Source organism: Coloeus monedula (assembly GCF_965178545.1).
Source record: "Coloeus monedula genome assembly, chromosome: 2".
Lineage (NCBI taxonomy): Eukaryota > Metazoa > Chordata > Aves > Passeriformes > Corvidae > Coloeus > Coloeus monedula.
Window position 1 is genome coordinate 15,699,976 of NC_138782.1, and position 19,862 is coordinate 15,719,837.

The window sequence follows — 19,862 nt, forward strand, 5'->3', positions numbered from 1 at the left end:
AACCCACAGGACTTAAATCTTACAAATGCTGAAATGTCACAGGTCTATAGAATTCATATACCTGTTTCTCATGCACTCTTCTGACCCATTTAAAGGCAGACAGGACAGCAGATGAAGCAGAGCTTTTTGGCTGGGTTTGTTAGGAACTTCATCTGCTGTGTGGATAATTTATGGCTGAAGTGGGCCTGCATCCTAAGAACGCTCCTGCAAATAGCAGCAGCCAAGGGAAGTGGCACAAAGCAGGACATGGAGAGGAATAAGGCACATCCCTTCTCTTGGCAGCTGCATTTAAGCCATAATTGTCTATATACTGCCTAAAGTGTAAGGGAGAGAATAAAGTTAATACAAAGGTGCTACTAGAGGGAGTGAAGACTTCTTCTAATCAATACATAAGTTAAAAGAATTCAAAGATTGAATGCACTTCAGCAAAAGGTTTGAGTTTGGAAAAGCTACGGGGAGTGGAGATTCAGGCACAACTTTTTAACACAAGGTAGAGCTGAATAAAAATGCAGGACAAAGGTGACTTTCTGTTTTAAGGCACAGGGAGGAGGGACAAGAATGTGGGGTCAGTTGGAGGGAACACAAAGGCAGGAGATCCAAGTACTTTAGGAGCACCTTCTTGATATGAAGTACCAAAAAACCCAGAAAAACTCACAGATCACCTCCAGCAACCAGAGTCTGGTATTCAAGCAAGCTGCAGCATTAAGGAATGATGGATTTCACGGAGCCTCAAGGGAGCAGATGTTCAGCAAGTGAGATAAGCACAGCCTGGGACAGGGGCAAGCTGAGTGCTGAAGTGCAGCACAAACACAAGGGTGAGGTAGATTAGAGCCAGACAGCAGAGACTGGAGAGCTGCACACAGCACTGAGTGACTCAGCTGCTGCTGCACTGCACAAATTAATTGTCCTAGCGAGGAAGTGAAATACTACAGAAGAAATCTATAATTAATGATCAAGAAATTAACATCCAAGTCAGTCATATAAGTTAGGGAAACTAAGAACTATTCATTCCAGTTATTTATTGTTTATTGAATTGAAAGAAAGGGAATACAAACATTTCTGTTAAGTGCTGTGCACCAACATGGAAAAAGTGTATTTTTTTTAAAAATCCTAATAAAAACAAATCTGAAGTTAATGTAGTTCCAATTGAACAATTTTTAAAGATATGTTTAAAATACTACACATTTATAAAATAAAAAAGTTAAAACGGTGTTCTGTAAATAATTAGTAAAACAAGTGAAAATAAATACGAGACCCAAAGTTCTTATGTTTTTAATGTAATATAGCAAAGAAATTTTTAACTACTTAATAATATCCGAGGAGAGTAACAAAAATCCAGAAAGTTTAAGAACGCAATCCTTTGAAACATTTAATATCAGTCCATAGCAAATAGTCATTACATACCAAAAGCTCTAAGTGTTAACTAGTTCCACCACAACTCCATATAAATCTTGACAATTTAGAAATCTTGAGATCAACAACAAAGTTCTTTTCTTGATCTCTACAGCTTGGTTTGTAAGTACATACATGCTTTGAGGATCCATTTTGTCCCATATGTTTTCAAGGAGCCAATAAACTTTTTCCATCTGTGCCTAAAAATGTTAAGTTTCAAATCTAGCACATATACCCTAAGAATGAAAAATGTTCATGAAAAAAGATGGGGCACAATGAATTTCAAATTTATAAAAATATACTGATATTAACCAAAACCTTCTGGTCAAAGGACACTTCACATACACACGACTTAAAGTATGTAATAAAACATGACAAGTACCTAGAACATTTGGTTCTCTGTCTGTTCGTGGAACACATGCGCACACACACTCACACCGGATGGGAGGAACACTCTCACAGATGTTTTACTGAATCCAGATTATCTGGATGAATAGACAGAAAACTTGGCTACAGAGTTTATTTCAACTAGAGGCAGCTACTGCAGCAGTAGTTCAACACTGCACACTTCAAATAAGTCCACCCTGTTTAAAAAAAGTGTCATAGTTAATGATTTTGCTTTCTAGACATTGTTAAAAGTAGCAGTTTTCAAAAATCAAGTATGGCAGCTGAAAATGGACTCAAGCCAACGTGGAAGAGACAGGAGGAGGGCAAAAGGAGGACTAGCCATTTATGGGATGGGTGTTCCTCTTAATAGTTGTCTCAAAAAGAAATTAGATACAAGCGTATTGTGTAGCTAAAAATATGGACAAACTATTGAAAGTGCATTTTTCCTCCTCCCCCTTGAGTTACAGTAGTTTGTTTGTTGGTCAGTAAATCCTGCTTTTTACGTCCATTCTTTTTTCTCTACCTCCCTCCCCATTTGGATCTACAACATATCCCCTCAAGCTACAGCTAATTGTACAAGTCCTGGCTTCCTGCTAAGGAAGCCTTTACAACTGATTTTGGGTGGGAGCATCACTTAGCAGTGTAAAAATACACAACTAGACACCAACTCCCAAAAGCAGACGGAGTTTTATTAAACATTACCTGGTTGAAGCCAAGTTGAGAAGTAACTGGCAAGATCTGGGTAGATTTCTAGCTTGCATCTTTGCTCCAATCATAAAGAGAAGTTAACTTTAAAGTTGGAGAACTTTAGAAAAGACAGAGGGAATTTAAAAACAAAAGTGTCATTTCCCCCACTTCCCTCCCCTCCAAAACATGAACAGAGCTACCATTTTCCCTTTTGTGTTCCATTGTGCCTTGAAAATTACTTACCTGAACAGCTAAAGAACATTCATATAATAAGATGCTTCAGCATTTTTTTTAAGATCTGCCTTGATAGTAGCCTGGGGCTACTGTGAATTATTTTACAGGTGTCCAGAGAAAGTTACAAAATGAGTACACACTTACAGTATTTTCCTCTCTAAAACCATGGGCCTGCTGACTAGAAATACAGTAATTTATTGTGGGTGTGTACTTGTTCCAGCCTTACACGCCAGACTACGAACATTTTTAAGCACATGGAAATCAACGTGTTGCAAATGAGCAAACTTATTTGGGTTTTATCCCCCCACCCCACCCCAGTCTCATTTTATTGTCTGTGCACAAAAAGTATTGGTACTTTTCAATCCACATAGTGTCAATATGCAATGTGTTGGCAATAGTTTGGGTTGCTCTTTCATCTCCAGGTTGGAATGGTAGTCATTGCTACATCTCTAGTGGCAGTTGCTGCGGGACCAGGTAGTGTGGCAAAATGAAGATTAATCTCACCTTTCTGCCCTGCCTGCTCATCGCCCATGAGACACACACAGGCTGTCACTGAGACACTCTGGAAGCAGTGCCACCCGCTTGGAGCTTGCCTTTAAGTGGCATGGCTGCACCAGGACTCTAAGGCAGAGGGATCCAACACGTGCTTCTCCCTAACTCAGCTTCTAAATACCTCAAGTGTCCTTCAGAGGGACAAACCAAGTCCAGAAGAGAGGGGCAGTGTTTTGGCAGAGGTCCTAGCTTTACATTCCTAATTGCACTGCTGGGGAAAGCAGGCATCAGCCCATACACCCCCCACAGCTGTACCAGGGAAGGACTCTCACTCTGGTTAGTTATGGCCACCACATGAAAAATGCCTGCTGAAGTGCATCTGAGACTTTAAATCTACACTTGAGATTTGATCCAGCCTTCACCACCTGCCTAAAGTTCCCACTTTATTTCCAGGAGTACATAGTGACAGACCATTGTATGAGGCATTAAGAGACATCAAAACCATTATTCTCCTTACTCTCTCCCTAAACAATGTTTGGTTTGAAAACCTAAGTTCCAGAATAAGACAATACTAGAGTAACTTCCAAAGATTCACACACTGGCATTGCTTATGAGTTATACCATGTTTTGAACATGTAAAACACTTTTACAATTTACTGTTTACAATTTAGGCAATTAATTTTTCCTTAAACCCCAAGGTTTAGCTTACTTAAAATTTGACCACAAGAACTCGTCTCTTTTCCTGCAACATTAAGGCCACAGGCCTGACTGTCTGAACTAAGAAGAGAAATAAAGAGCTTCCTCCAGAACTGATTAAAGAAGGAACTGATTTATAATCTAAGTTTACACATGTATTCCCAGTGCTGTGAAACAGTAATTGCCACCAAAGCATTCACCTTAGTTTTAAGGCTGAACATTAAGTTCCTACCTGGTTTTGGAGGTATTAGAAGACTCATATGTCAGATTCGGGGCTGGTCTCAACCACAGTATCAGAATCTTAGCTCATGCTTATGTTTGCACACAAGGCAAGACAAACACACACCACCTGATGGCTGGAATCTAAAAGGAAAAAAAAAAATCTAACCTGCTAACCTTTACTTTATTTTTCTGGGAAACACCACACTCCCATTCATCAAAGTGGCTACACTTCTCTTCCCAGGAATTCCAGCAAACCTTCCCCCACCCTTCTTCCACACATGACTAATAAGGACACTAGATCATTATCTCATGAAAGGATGAAGTCCACACTTCTGCTCACATGACTGCTGGTGGCATGCCCTTCCCTGCTCCTTCTTTACTTCGCAGCAGTACCAACACTATCCTTCCACCCACGGTGGCAAAAGGGAATCCAGTGCCATCCCGTAATGGATTTGTGTGCAGTGCAGAAGCCCAGAGATGCCAGGCCATCCGTTTATGTCAAAAAGAATAAATATTTAAATTATAAATGTCTTTGTTTTTTCTTAACACGGGACATTAGTGGAACTATTCCTAGGTGTCTCAAGATGTCCGCAGCACCAGCACACAACAAGGTCTGGGAGAGGCATTTAAATCTGCAAACTTAAAAGTATTCTCAACAACAAAATCTGTCCACCCTTGTTTATAAAATAAAGAAAAAATTTCCATCATATTACAAGTGTTTAATTATGATTTGTACGTAAATTACTTATACAAAGTGTTGACTTTGTGAAGAAAGGACTCTTTCAACACATTCTTCCCTCGAAGTGTAGTCTACCTTTTACACCAGCATTGTTGCATATATTTATATAATTAAGAAAACCAAAAAGACCTCTTCTTGTTTAAACTCTTAGACTGGTGGTGCAGTCTGAATACTTTTTTTTCCTAACTAATACAGTTTATCTGTTAAGATGGACAGTGAATGCCTCCATCTGAAACAAGCTTTACTGCCTATATAAATCTCCTTCCAGCCACTGCTTTTGATTGGGTCTCAGGACACTCCAGAAAAGCATCAGTGATACCATGTTTCACGACACTTCTTGCATTGTTTTAATTCCAAATGTATACAAATGAAGTCATTTTAATCCTATAAATAATTTATTTTTAAAAAATTGTGCTGTTAACCCCTTTGCAGGGCAACGAGCTATGTGAAAAGTACAAAACTTTTTGTCAAATGTGATACTGAGAGTGCTTTTGACATAGTTCATTGGTTTATCCTCTCAATTGATAGATATACTGCGCAACGGGCAAGGCTAGAATCCATGAACCAAGCTGCAAAGATCTCAAGCTAAGTAAGGCGGAGAGAGACTTGAGAAACAAGAGAAGGAAATACTTTCCTATCCAATGTATACTCTTCAGACTAAAGCACTCTTTCTATCAAGCCTTCTAAACTGTTAAATAAAGTGTTCCAAACAAGCATTTAAACTTCATTACACAGAAGAGCAACAAGAACAGTAGCCTGCCAGACAAAAAGGCAGGAGGGAAAAATATATATACTGAGTTCAATGGTTAGCCTGAATGTAGCACAGTTCTTCACAACCGATGGGGGGGTAATTTCAACACGGTGTCCAACAAAGTTCTAAGGACGTGCTTCATCTCGACTGGTTACTATGAAGCAAAGGTGGTAAATGTTTGGCCCCAACCGGGCTTCAGAAATGGTTCTTTTTCATGACGAGCATGTCTGTCCAGCTATCAATCATGTTTGTTTGCACCAAATCCCAAGCCATTTAAAATACGACTAATTAAGTTAAACTGAAGTCGTCTGCTCCAAATTCGCCATCAACTATCCATGCTACTGCATTCCTCTGAGCAAAGACAAAAACATAGAGAGAAAGAAATCACAGCTTGAAGATCTTAGCAACAGTTCATACTTCTATCATAAGGTAATTAATACAGTGTAGTTACATAAACTTTAACTGAACACGCACTAGTTAATGGATCTTATACAGTAGCTAAATTCCATGCTTAAAATTATTTATTTTAGATAAAATTGTTCATATAAATCTAGAAATTAATTTAGCATGTTAAGTGTGGGTACTCAAAAAGCATCTGGTCCAAAAAGACGTAACACACATTTACATACAAGTTCTAGGGGAGTGTGCTAATTACAGAGCTGTCTTGTCACCCATTTAGGATTCCTAAGTGGTTAGGTGTTATTCCATGCACTTATACCTCTTGCAAAAGCACTGCTGTGAGAAATCCATTTGCTGTTGGTTTGGTTTTGATGACACTTACTCGTTCATTTTCTGGAGGAACTAAGAAAGAGTGAGCAAGCAGCTCACTAGGGAAAACCAAACAACAAAGCCATGAGTACCAACTGGAGGACAGGCTCTGACTCCTTATGGGTGCATTCCAGGTGTTACAAACAGATTGGCCAGGCTGGTCCACCTAGTCCAAGACTAGAAGCAGATGTATCAAAGCACTGGAGCAGGGAGAAGAGGTAATTCTTCCTCCTAATACCCTTCCAACTTTCAGCCATTTTTACCTTTGGGACATTCTGCACTAGAAGTGTTTACTTATCTACCAGCACTTAATGGATTTCTCTTTGATTACTTTGCCCAGGTTCCCCTTGAAGTCACATCCATAAGGTCCTGTGGCAACAGGATATGCTATAGACCATTTTAATGTCTCCTGTAAATTCTTACTGCAAGGTTGAATACGTAATGACAGAAGCATATAAACTGTACAACAACTCCCCAGCAGTCATCTCCTTAACAATCCCAGGGGAAGCAAGAAGGGCTGGGAACACCTGTGTGCATTTGGGCAGCCAAAACCTGAGCATTGTCTTTCCCTCCCCATGACACATATGGTTACTGACGGTTAGTAAAGATTCAGTTCTTTATAGATTTTCCTGGGGAAAACTCTCTCTAGACTTTGGAGATTCCTTTTGTAAGCATTACAATACCATTACTTAATTTACAGTGTGGTTAGAATGCACTGTTTAAATTTTAATAACATCATACGTTACTAAACCTCAAGCATTGAAGGCAAGATTTTTAAGGAGTCTGCATAAATAAGTTAATACAATCCTAAGTGACACCACAGTTTTCTACAGGGCCATGTCAGAGTAATGTTGGAAATATCAATTTTCTTTTTTATTCCACAAAGTGAGTAACTCAGATAAAAATCAACAGTCAGACACTTGAGAAAACAAAACAAAGCAGTGACTCATTTTTTAGTAAGACACATTTTTTACCTTCAATATCCTGGCTGTCTACAAAAGGCGCTGGTCCCCATATCCTAACGGTGCCGTCGTCGGAGGCGCTGGCCATCATGGCCGGGATCTGCGGGTTCCAGCTCACGCAGTTCACCGTGCGCGTGTGCCCCGTCAGCTCCGCGATGGGCAGCTCGCTGCGCTTGTGCCAGATGTACACTTTGTGATCTGAACAAAAACCAGTGAAAAGCAGCATGAGCAGCACTGCTCTGCACACACCCATCTGTGGGGCCAACAGCACTTCCACAGCAGCTCCCATTAAAACCCATGTCAAAAACCTGAGTCTCGAGTGTGCAACAGCACTAACAAAGCTTTCCTTTTACAAGTGATCAAAAGAACACTGGCAAAGCTCTTCCATTAAGAGACACATTCTTTTTTGACACCTGCAAGTCTACCACACTTGGTGTTTGAAGAAAAGCATTTGACTGCAATGCAAATAAGACAACACATGGCTAAAGAGAGAAACCAAGCTACTCTTTAGTTACAGGTATGGAGTTGTAATCTTATTCAAAAGGAAGACTTCAGATTTTTTCCCCCCCTCAAATAATTGTATTTGCAGATTACCAAATGCATTATAAAGTTGTGAGTATTAAGAATAATTATAACCACCTCCTTTTGATGAGTACCAGATAAGATCACAGCTCTATACTTTATAAAAAACATCTTAATACTAAAAAGCTGTAACACTCCAGTGAAAGTGCAAACAGACCAAATGAGGGAGGGCAAAGCTTAATGGCTCAAATTGTGAGCTATTACAGTCTTTTAAAACTAATTACTGTGTGATATTTAAAGATATCTATTTGTACATATTAAAGTAGATGCAAATAAACCCTCTAGATCCTATTTTGTGATGGGAAGCTTTTAATTACTTCTAGCAACATGCTAGGAATAGAATAGTGAACTGGTTAGACAGTCTACTGCAATGTTTAGAGAAGAGTCATTCTTTATAACCAACCATATTCAAGAATAAATTGGGGGGTGGTGGGTGGTGGTGTCCCAGCTGTAGACCAGCAGCCTGCAACAAATCTGTGGGTTTACCTCTCCAGGAATGTCTGGAATATTCCAAACAGAGCAACAGAAACTGGACAAGTATGTATTTCTAGTATTACAAAAAAGCCTAGTATTAGGGTCTAGCACATCAAATGAAAGTATTTTGATATATTTGAAATCGATGTCTATATTTGACATAGACATCACTCTGAAGGCCTTCCTCTAGTCCTCCTCCCAGCCCCTTATAAAACAAACTTGCTCTCTGACCTCCCTGCTAGAAAACCCCCATGGAACCATGTGGTAACTCCCTTGTCTTGAGCTGAACCAGCCCATGTGAGGGTACCGCCTTCACATGCGGCTGTGTTGATGAAAATGTTCAGGTTGTGCTTATATTCCACTTAGGATTTCAAGGGGACTACACATCCATGCCATTCACCAAACAACACAATTCACACACTGGACACACAAGCTTCTGCTCTGTCAGAGAACCAAAACCTAAACACAAAGCAGTACTTTGGTTTGGAATAAACAAGATAGCTACAAGGCAGCAGTCAATTCCCCTTTGAGACAGACACCTCCATTTTCTTCCTATGGATGCCACTGTCAGGAAAACCCCTACCTAGCTGACAACATGTTTTAAGAGGTTATGACAATGTGTATCAATTACTTTCTAAAACAGGCTATGACAATGTGACCTGTTATTTTTGTTTGCTTGTTTTAGGAAACAGTCTTTCTCAGTAGCCACATTTGCAAAGAGGCACCAGCTTCAGACAGTTCAAATCTAATGAACCATCAGTTTTAACTACAGTGGTTTTTAAACAATGAAGACAATAAAGTCAACAAACTGGGGAGGAAAAAGGACTGGTACACTACAGTATCTACACCTACACATAGTTATGGCTAAACAAATCCTGAACTTTCAGGCACTCAGGACTCAAACCAAGAATCTTGTCCAACCATGAAAAGAGGTTCACACTGAATTGGAGGACTGGAGGTGCTGTCCTTCGTTTATATTCCACTGGATATAGTCAGAGGGTGAAACTTGGTTTTATTTTAGACATATTTTATATTTTCCAAAAACAGGATAGTAGGAAATGCCTTGGCCAACTTTGTTTCCTAAGAACTGTGAGTTACACAGTACTCACAGTAATCTGTTTACATATTACAAGTGCAATTCTTAGACCTGCATAAGCTTGAATTTTAAGTGACCTCCACGGCAGGTGATGGCACTACACCAGTGACAGAACTGAACCAATTTAACACAAGCTTTTAACAAATTTCTACTCTTGCCACAGACAGCTGAATAAAAACAAACCACAAAGCCTTTAATCACCAAGAGACCCTACCAGACTACATCAACAACTGCTTAATTTGAGACTCCTGTCTGTAATTAAAATGATTCTACTGAAATTAAAACAACCTCACCACACCTGTATCTTCAACAGGCAAATGAAGCTGTTATTCCCCAGAAGTACTTTTTATTCAAACCAGAAGTCTAAATATCATACCACAAAAAGAAAACTCCTCAAGAACACCCCACCCACTTCTAATTAAAACTGTGCAGATGCTTTTGCTTTAGAGGAGGAACACAAAGGAGTCATTAATGCGTTCTACCTCTGCCATCCTCTCAGAAGATGCTTTCTGCCAGCCCACAATTACTTCTTGAAGTATGCCACAATCTCAGCACGCCTCAAATTTATTTCATGAACCAGTTGGCTTCTTTTTATCATGTTGTTGTTAGCAACTGTCATCTATAAAATGAACGTATAGGAAGGACACCGCGTTCCAGTTTTCTGCACAAAGGAGAATGGTGTTACCTTCACTGCCACTCGCAATGAAATCTTCATTATGACCTCCAAAACACGAGTGAATTGTGTAAAATCCTTGTGTAACACCTTGATACTTTCTCACTAAAACTCTGTCTTGTAAGTCCCATAAGTGAACTCCCTGGAAATAAGAAATATAAAGAATGTTATTTTATCATCGAACGTTATTAATGGCATTCTTCTGAACAATGAAAAAAAATACACATGGAAGTACAGTAACTTTAGAGCCAACCTCAGTACTGTGAGGAGGTGAAAAGACTAAAGATGTATCAAATTACTAAACTAAACTTTCGGCCTTTGGTCCCTTCCTCTCTGAAAACACTTATTCTTACCCAAGGTTTCAAAAGCAGAAATAGATAAATAAAATCTAATTCTCATGCCCCCAGGCATGTTAACCTGCCACAGTTCTTGCTGTACCTGGCTCCCCAATGCAACAGCCAGATAATAACATTTAATAGTAGATATTTCACAATATAAAACTCTTCACTATAAATCAGTCAAAAAAGAAAAAAATCAGGTCTCAAGAATAAGATTGCCTTCTTGCCAGAGAATTCCATGCTGTATTTCAGAATATTAAGGCCTTCATATCACACAATATACAACTAGTTAATATCTAACATTCCAACTCTCATCTAAATATTTAGAAACAGGTAGCAGTTGCAAGCAGATTTATTTCCATTTCCTTCCAACATCCCCAACTCACCTGAGTTGCTACATTTAACAAAGCTAAACGGCCATTTTTTGAAATAGTAAACGACATAATAGGGTGATCCTCTTGTACTCTGAAATGATAAGACACAAGTGTCAAGATAACCAGATAATAATGCAACACCAAAACAAAAGGCATGTGCTGTCTCTGCAGTATGATCAGGGAAAAACAGTTCTGAATTTGAAATTAGGTATGACTCTATACATCAATACAAGCCCAGTCTGCAATAGTTCCTTATACTTATGCCAAATACCAAGACTAAAAGGGACTTCAGACCTCAACTTGAACTCCTAAATTCAAGGCAGATCTACTAAAAGAACACAGGAATTGGGAGGACCCCATCACAAGCACTTGTGATGATAGAAATGCCAAAACATCCACCAGAAACCTACTCCAGTTCTTAGGAAGTTCTTTCTAATACTTGATCTAATACTGCTTGCTGAAACTTGCTCACTAATTCTTGTCCCATGTTATCCTTGTCTTCTTTTAATATTGAGAGCACTAAGCGATTTCCCATCCTGTCCCCCAAATCCTCCTCAATTTTCTTCCAACACTAAGAAGCAGGAATTCAGAACCAAAAAAAGAGGTAGTTACATGTTCCTGTCTGTGAGATCCTCAAAGTTATAACCCCGAATTCGCTGGTGCGTGTCTGAGGCTAGAACAGTTTTCCCATCACTCAAGCACCAAAGGCATTGTACTCTCACCCCTTCCCAGGAGTCAAGGAGATTACCATCTAAATCCTGAGCAGAAGGAAAAAAAACAACAAACATTGAACCATTAGTCTCAGGTTTCTGAGGAGCTATGACACAAATAGAAATATTCTTCACTTCCTATTCAGACAATTGCTACAGAAAGCTATCTTACCCTCTACAGGGGAGGGCTTAATGAATTAGGAGTTGATTGTCTTAACTGAGGGCTTTTATAGAAATCTGCCCTGGAGAGGAGAGAAACCCTTCTGTCACTTACTTTCTTGTGTGTGACACGTGCCATCTGCACCCCATCACTGATATGACCTTCACAGTGAGGCTTGCATACTACATTATTATTCCAGGAACCAGTTGAAAAAATAATCAAGAATATGGTGAGACTGTGGACCACCACCCCAAACCAATGCCAGTCAAGTAATGAGGGTTTCAAATTCCTGTTTTCACTAAGCAAAGGCAGCATGCAAAAACTAATAAAGATGTAGTCAAAACTCTGTGGAATAAAACCACTTGTGGACAAATGTACTGCTTTTTATTAGCGTATTTTCTGGAGCAGCCAAGAAAAAAATTCCAGACCACAAATCCTCCTTGAGGCAGACCAAAGATGCTCAAACGCTTCAAACTGCTCCGTACAGAAGTGCTGCTGAAATACTTGCATTAATGTATTGCTTCTTTGAATCACAAAGGATAAGAAGCTTTAGTGTACACACACACAAAACACCTGAAAAAGCATCGACCAAACTTTTATTTCTTGCTTTGCTTACAATGAGGCAGATGCAGAGAACTTACACACTGATAGAACTGTCCACGCTGCCCTCCTGTTACAAAACGCTTCCCATCAGGATTCCAGGCAACACTTGTTAAACTGTCTTCATGAGACTGGCTCATCTTTGTCCTCAGCTCCCCAGTCTGGAAAATAAACAAAGGCAGCAAGGCCTTATAGCAGAACCCTTTCCCAAAAACACACTGGTAATTTTATCTGATGTGAAAAGTGTTTGGAAGTGTATATATTTCAACACGTTTATTAAAAAGCAACACATTTAAGAATAATGCAATAAAAAGGCAGAACTACTTTAGCATCTCCAGCGAATCTGGACTTGATTTGGGATAATTTCTTTTGTCTCTCAAATCAAGAGAGATGGAATAGCTGCTGTGTCAGACAACTGAAAGATTTTGAGTAAAGAGTGAAATGAAAAGAAGTTATATGAACAAGCCAAGAAAGTGACAAGCACTATCAATGAAAAAAACCCAAAACACTGAAATAAAGGAGGAAGGAAAAGACTAGAAGAAGTGACAAAATACATTTTAGTAAGAAGTTAGGAATATCAGTCATTAGAATGTTTTCCTCCTTGAACTGAAGTTCTCCATGCCAAATTTAGCTTTCATCCCAGCATATAAAGCCACCGTTTCACAAGACAGAACACCAGTGAGTGGCATTGTCAGTAGTGCTCTTCACTGAGCCAATTTAGTTAATTAAACAGAAGAAAAGTGTTCCAAGGGTGAAGAAAGGCAATGTTTTTGTTTTAGGAAACTAAATTAGTTCAGAGTCCAAGGCAGCACAAGGAAGTCTATACAGCTCCCAACTGAGGCAAGGGAAGCTTTTGTATCAACTCAAGTGGCCATAAAATTCAACAGCAGAAAGTGATTTTCAAGTTCATGGAGGAAATGGCAAAATGCCCTAGTGCCTGACAGAAAGATTAAGTTCTGAAATCATAAATTTAAGCCTCTCCGGATCCTTCACTAACATGACTGGGAGGGTTACATGAAGTAAAATAGTTTTCATCTTTTACTTTTGCTATTTGTTAAAATCATCAATGAGCAACTGCTTCCCTTTGATAATTCTGTCCTCTGCTTCTCTTGATTCATTTGCTGTCCCCTTCTCTTCAAGAGCTCTCTGAGGTCCTGTGCATTTATGCCATCCCTTCTCAGAAATGAACAGTAAACACATACATCCGAATTGCTGCACAATCCCAGACACTTAGACTTGAACTCCAATTTCAGTTCTGTCCAAAGTGCAAAGAGAATTTAAAGGCTGCCATAATTATTTTTTCAAGCTGAGAGGAGGGCAGCGAAATCAGCATCTCTTCTTTACACTCCCACCTTGGCACAAGTTTGCATCAATTACTTCTTTCACACCTGAAGTATTCAGATATTGAAACAAAAGCAGCAGGCTGACCACAAAGTTTTATTTTTCACTCTTAGCCACCACTTACTTGTACATTCCAGAGCCAAAGCTCAGAACAATCATCTGGGCCACAGGCAACAAGGTAGTTGTCATCTGGACTCCAGGCAATGTAGGAGACCCCATATGCGTGACCTTCTAACGTCTTAAGCAGTTTTAGCTGGTGAGTGTCCTGCAACAAGAGAGGTGCTCTTGAGACAATGCAAATGAACTCCCACCACATTTCCACAGTGTCCATCCACAGCATGACAGGTTTGCCAGTTAACAGAGCCAGAAAATAAAAGCTCCTAAGTTTCAACCTTCAAAACAAGAACACTCATAGGTATTTTTGTTCTAATCTTCCATGATTCTGAACATAAAACTCATGAAATACCACTGTGTACAAAGTTTTGCATTACATTACACTTGCTTTAGTACAGAAGACTTCTGCGGTGTCAAGTCTTTCTACATCTACTGGAATACGAAAATACTATTATTATCTGTATTTTACAGAATTAAGTTACTTCCTTAAAAGTAAAGACGTGTTGGAAGCCTGTTATGGTTAAACAGAGAACCAAAACCTTCACAGATGCTGACAAGGAAAAACCTTGAAGTGCCAATATTTTTATAAACTTGTGTATCTTGTGTGTGCTGCTCAAGGAAGATTTACAGAAAGATATTTTTAAAAACTTCCTTGAGAGGTGTTCTTATTTCAGAAGTGTTGCCTACAGCAAGCTGTTTTCTGCCAGATTTAGTGAATGAAGCATACTTGGCACATGCAGCACCTTGTATCATCTCTATATTACAACTGTTTTACTGCTGCCTCGTCAGAGGAACTTGACTTTCAAGCAGCTTACAAAAATAAATGGTACAGCTAGATACTGTGAAACAACCACACACTGGCTTCCTAAATACAGAAACATGCTTCAGTACAGCATTAGCACTGACTCTTGGTAACAGCATACATATACACAAGTAGATCAGAGCTTGTTAAGACACTGACAATAATTATTTTGAAGCCTCTTGGAAAGGGCAATCAAGTTGTGCTCCCTCCACCCACCCTCAGTTTTTTCCATGCATGGCAGATGCTTACATCTCCAACTTCTTTTCAAAAAGAGTCACTAATTGGAAAATATAGCTTGATTTCTCTAATTGTCCCTTCTCTCTTTCTTCTTTTTTTTTTTTTCCCCCAGTATTAAACAACAGAGCACTTCTTGATTCTAAAGAGAAAGACCAGAGGAAGAGTGACATGACGGATTGTTTCCTGGGATCAGCTGTGAGAGCTTTGGTGACTCTTGGCCAGCCTGCAGCCCTGGGGGTTCTGCTGGCTAGAAAAAGTAAATTCCTCAAAAGAAAGTGAGCTAAGAATAATCTTCAGAGTGCAGAGAAAGAAGGGCAAACCAACGGATCTCCTCAAGACCCCTTTTCCATTCTAATCATTATTCCTGGACTGCATTAGACACTGCTGTGTCTGTAGCTAAAGTCATTTTTAAGAAAACTGAGTCATGTCTGACATCATCTCACATCCTGGGGCTTGTCTGGAACAGATACATTTCTTTTTACAACAGGATTAAAGCAGCCTGTCACTTCAGCATATTTGAAACTCATGAGAAACAAGATACATAAGATATTCCTCTTCTAATGATAGAACTCTGTGGCTGTTACTATCTTCCATACTGCTCTAATACTTCCCTCCAAATACCATAAAGGTGCTATACCATGCTCTAAAACAGCAGTCAGTGGTATTTCAGGCAAACATCCCCAAATGTAGTCAACCTGCCTCCCACCCACCACCGAAAGAAATCTCAGCACTTCTGTGCTTTACATATAGCTTTCCAAATTTTTGTTGTGTATGACAAGCAACTATTCAGGCATCAACTCAAGTCTGCAGTAGCTGAGCTCCTTGGCTGAAATGCCAAAAACCTGTCAATGGTTTTCAGAAAACGCAGAAGGGATTTTTGTAAGGAGCCAGTTAAAGGAGAACTCTTAACAAAGAAGATGCCTGTTAGACAAGGTGATGCACAGAGAGTGCTTATCCTTTGTGCTCCACAGAGCTTCTGCCACACTTCCTGACAGTCAAATAATGCATCCCACACAAACCTAGTCAACTCAAGACACTATTTAATGCTGCTGAGTCTGCATTAGAACTTTGAAATTAGCCCACGAAGATGACAACAGAAGCATAGGTTAAGACAGTCTAGACATGTAGCTGGGTCTTAGAAAAGAAATAAGAAATTCAAGGTATGAAACTAGGAAAACACACTGCAGCAGCATCATTGCAGTTCCAAGAGGAGCTTGGACAGGGAGAAATGAAAGATTCTCACACACGAAGTGTGTCTGTAAAAATCAAACACTGTTCATTTAAAACAGTGCTCTCCCATCACTTGCCCAGACATTGTTGGATTGATGTTTCCACGTAGTTTATGCAAACAGATTAGAATAATTCTGTATACCTAAAGCCTTGAAAATCAAATTAAATTTACGGGTCAAAAGACATTGTCAACTCTACAGGAAACGTGAGAAGCATGTTCTGGCAAATACGAAAATCAATCACTTGATGTGGCCTAATGCTATTTAAGTATCCACCTGCTTTAAAGGGTTGCAATTTTTTTTAAAGCATCCAAAAAAAGAGAAACCAATAAAGCTCTACAAAACTGCTTTCCCACTTTTTTTAAGAGATTTTTATTCTTTAGCAACCCTTGCTCAAAAGGGTTAACCTGAACACTCACAAAACATTTATCTGGTTTTACTAAGTAGGTAGTAGCTAACAATTCACTTTAAGATGTGCTAATCAAGATGTGTGGTATTAAAACCCATCAATATAAAAGGAAGATGTGCATCTACAGTCAAGCGACAAATTAACAGCAAAAAACATTTGATCCTTAATTTACCTAAATTACTCTGTCTGTTAAAAGAAACCCCAACAAAACCAACGAACAACATACAGATGATTTCCAAACTAAATAACAGAAGTCAGCTTTGCTGCTGTGCAGCTCTTGGCCCAGACCACACAGGCCCCAGCAACACATAAACCACAGCAGTTCTTATGCCTGAAAAAGCCATGGTTCCTGCTGTTAGTTCTGGGGCTACATAACAACTGTGCACATGGAACAGGGTTTTAAGTCCTCCCATTATTTTAATAGCAAAAGGGACTCAGATTAACAGCTTCCTAACCCGAAGCGGAAGAAACTAAACTCAGCTCTCAAATCCTACCAAACACCAGGATGGAGCTGCAAAAACCTTTCATTTTCCACCTTACATATCAGCCTGCAGCTGTGTGGTTAAAAAAACCACAAGGATCTTATTTTTGATAGTGTTTCACAAGCATTAGCAACTTCAGATGTGTGTGTGTGTGTGTTCAAGTCTATTCACAGTCTTCAACTGTTAGGACATGTACGGACATACTTTCATAATCACTTCTACGAGTCAAAACAGGCTTGGATTCATCAATCAACCTCCTTATTTATACACTAATAGATATGTGTAGGAAAGATGTATGAAATATCCTACAGCTACAAGACTTACAAGACTTTTATATCCCAGGGAATGGGATGTAAGTGGGCTACAGTCCATGTCAGCCTGTCATACAAGAATCATACCATCCTAGCAGGAAAAAGCTGAGAGGGAAGGAAAAGACAAGTTGTCACACTTGTTTTCATGCATGTTTTCACACTTTGCACACTTACTGGATCAACCTGCCATATAATAACAGTTGTGTCCTTAGATCCTGTTGCTAATTTAGTGCCGTCGTTGGAGAATTTACAGAACCACACTTCATTACAGTGCTCCGTTAGGATCTGCTGGGTATAGCATGGGAACTGTTTCCTGGGAAAACAAAGGGATGCATTCGCAGATTAGTAAGAAAGCAATAAGATTTTTTAAAATCAAGCTACTAAAAAAAAAAAACCTAATCAAACAAAAACCTTATTTAAATGCATGACCAGACAACTTGGAAAACTCCTCTATTAACAGCTGCTTCAAATAAGTACAGAATGAAATGTCTTATCTGGCAACAAGCTCACACCATCAAGCCGTCATAATGAACCATAAGAACATAGAACTGTTCTTATTTTATATACTCACATAATTTGTTAGGTTTCATGTAACTTGGAATAAAACTGGCCTCATCAGGAGTGTAGCAGTTTATTACTACCTAATTTTCTGACGTATCGAAAATACTATAGGTCTCTCTGAACCATAAGTGCAGTGTTTTAACTCCTGAGGTTTTTGTAGGTATCTAACTCACTTAGCTATATTTTCCTAACAAATGATTCTTACATAAAAGCTTTTTCCTGTTTGTGACCCTGCAATAAATTAGATGTTTCTTTGCCTTTGTTTTGTCGTTTTTCACCTTCTTTGCAGGGTACCACACACAATATCTTAGATATTGCATAACTAGCAAGACACCATTGATCTTTCACCTTGAACACTTCTCCCTCCCGAAATCTACACTATTTTGTAAAATGTGGTGTTTATCAAACAAAATATTACACAATAAACTACTGAAGAAGATTCAAACATTCCTCTAGAGCCAATATTTAATATTCTAGTTACACAATGAGAAAAAGCTAACACTCAAAATATTAAATTAGGTGAGAACTGGAGACAAGTTTTATTTGATTTAGATCTTGCCTACAAGCTCTCAAATAAGAATTTCAGAGCTAAGATAAAATAAATGTAGGCTTTTACAGCAGATGTCTCTTTTTGAAGTAATACTGCAAGAAGTACAAGTTCATTGTTCAGATGCACTAGAAGATAGACTCTAACCACAGACATTTTTTCTTTAACTGCAGAGATCCTGAAGTGGTTTAGTCTTAGGCTGAACTTTTACAGCACCCAGTGCAACAGGGCAACACAACTCTGATGGGACAGTGGTACAAAGGGAATTACAGGGCCCTTGAATGTACAGTTGTATGCATCCCTGGAGATAAACTGGCTTTAAAAAAACCAACCAAAAAAACAACAAAAATACAACACACCCAACAGACTAAAGGAAAGGAAATAAAAACGAAAAAATTTAAACAACCCCCCCAATAATTTAAGCAAGAAACTTACTTCCTTCACATTCATGTTTACAAATACAGTTTAGTGACAGCCAGACACCTAAAAAACTACTTCTTGCCTGAAGCTAGAAAAAGTTCTGCTTCACACAGCGTCTGTACCTTTTCAGTCTGTTTTCTTTTACTAGAAGAGCTTCCTAGACTGTGCTTAAAGACTATCAAGCAGCACTGAACAACCATAGTCTCATTTCCTGTCCTGTTTTAGAGGATAAAATGTACATATATATATACATATCTGTAATTCGCTTCCTTGGGTATGTCTATACTTACTTGTTTATAGAGAAACACAAGTGTGTTCTGCTCCTGCTTTCAGCTGACCAAGAACTGCCTGGTTGCCCCTGGAAGAACACTGAACCCAAGGTAAAAAGCCCCACCCATGAAAGACAACCTTGTTTTCCTTGAAGTCTAAAGGGAAGCAGGCAAGCCCTTACACAGACATGTGCACCTACAGGAGCAGGGTTTCATTATTATTTAGCCATATTGTCACGAGTTAACATTTTTACTCAGAGCAGCAACTCGCCCTAGCAGGTGATGCTGCATCCATAACTCACACAAAGTACAAGGAGCACACTGTATCCCAGGAAACCCTATTTCATCTCAAAATAATACTCTATGGAACAACAGCTCTTCCATATTAAAGCTTAAGAAAAGCAGCCAAGGTTCTGCAGACATGAAAAGCAAGCAGGATAATGCTGGAGCACACAGTTTTCATAGTAAGATGCCTTTAGGCTCCTAGAAGGGGTGACACACAGTTGATAGAGCTGCTGCAGACACATCCCAATACTGAATTATGCTAATCATAACCCAGTCTGATCAGGGTGCTCCCACAAAACTAACTTAACTGTGAAACACAGAACCCAACATGTTTGACCTCACAGAGAGCAAAGCTACATTAAACAACCTGGCTGTGGAAGGAAATAGAAGCAGTCTTGAAACAAGAAACCAGAACCAGCTGTCTTAACAGCTTCTGGTTTTGGTAATTAGACATTACTGAAGCTCAAAGGTTTTTATCTTTTTTGAAGCATTTCATTAGAAATTATTCTGTTCAGCAC

General features: G+C 39.1%; 1 protein-coding gene across 2 annotated transcripts in view; it reads right to left on the reverse strand.

Moving 5' to 3' along the window:
* Window positions 1-1,256: 1,256 nt before the first annotated feature.
* WDR26 (WD repeat domain 26) overlaps window positions 1,257-19,862 on the reverse strand; it is a 31,496-nt gene continuing 12,890 nt past the window's right edge. Inside the window, exons 7-15 of one of the 2 annotated variants that reach the window (XR_014227357.1) lie at window positions 17,437-17,575; window positions 13,803-13,943; window positions 12,379-12,498; window positions 11,480-11,625; window positions 10,880-10,958; window positions 10,168-10,297; window positions 7,343-7,528; window positions 6,382-6,545; window positions 1,257-5,951 (exon numbers count right to left, since the gene is read on the reverse strand). Coding sequence is in view for 1 of the 2 variants with exons in the window: in XM_082302905.1 (XP_082159031.1) it covers window positions 5,926-5,951; window positions 7,343-7,528; window positions 10,168-10,297; window positions 10,880-10,958; window positions 11,480-11,625; window positions 12,379-12,498; window positions 13,803-13,943; window positions 17,437-17,575 (967 nt within the window). In the remaining variant the exon portion in view is untranslated. The remainder of the gene's footprint in view (window positions 5,952-6,381; window positions 6,546-7,342; window positions 7,529-10,167; window positions 10,298-10,879; window positions 10,959-11,479; window positions 11,626-12,378; window positions 12,499-13,802; window positions 13,944-17,436; window positions 17,576-19,862) is intronic. The other variant, XM_082302905.1, reaches the window with a different exon arrangement.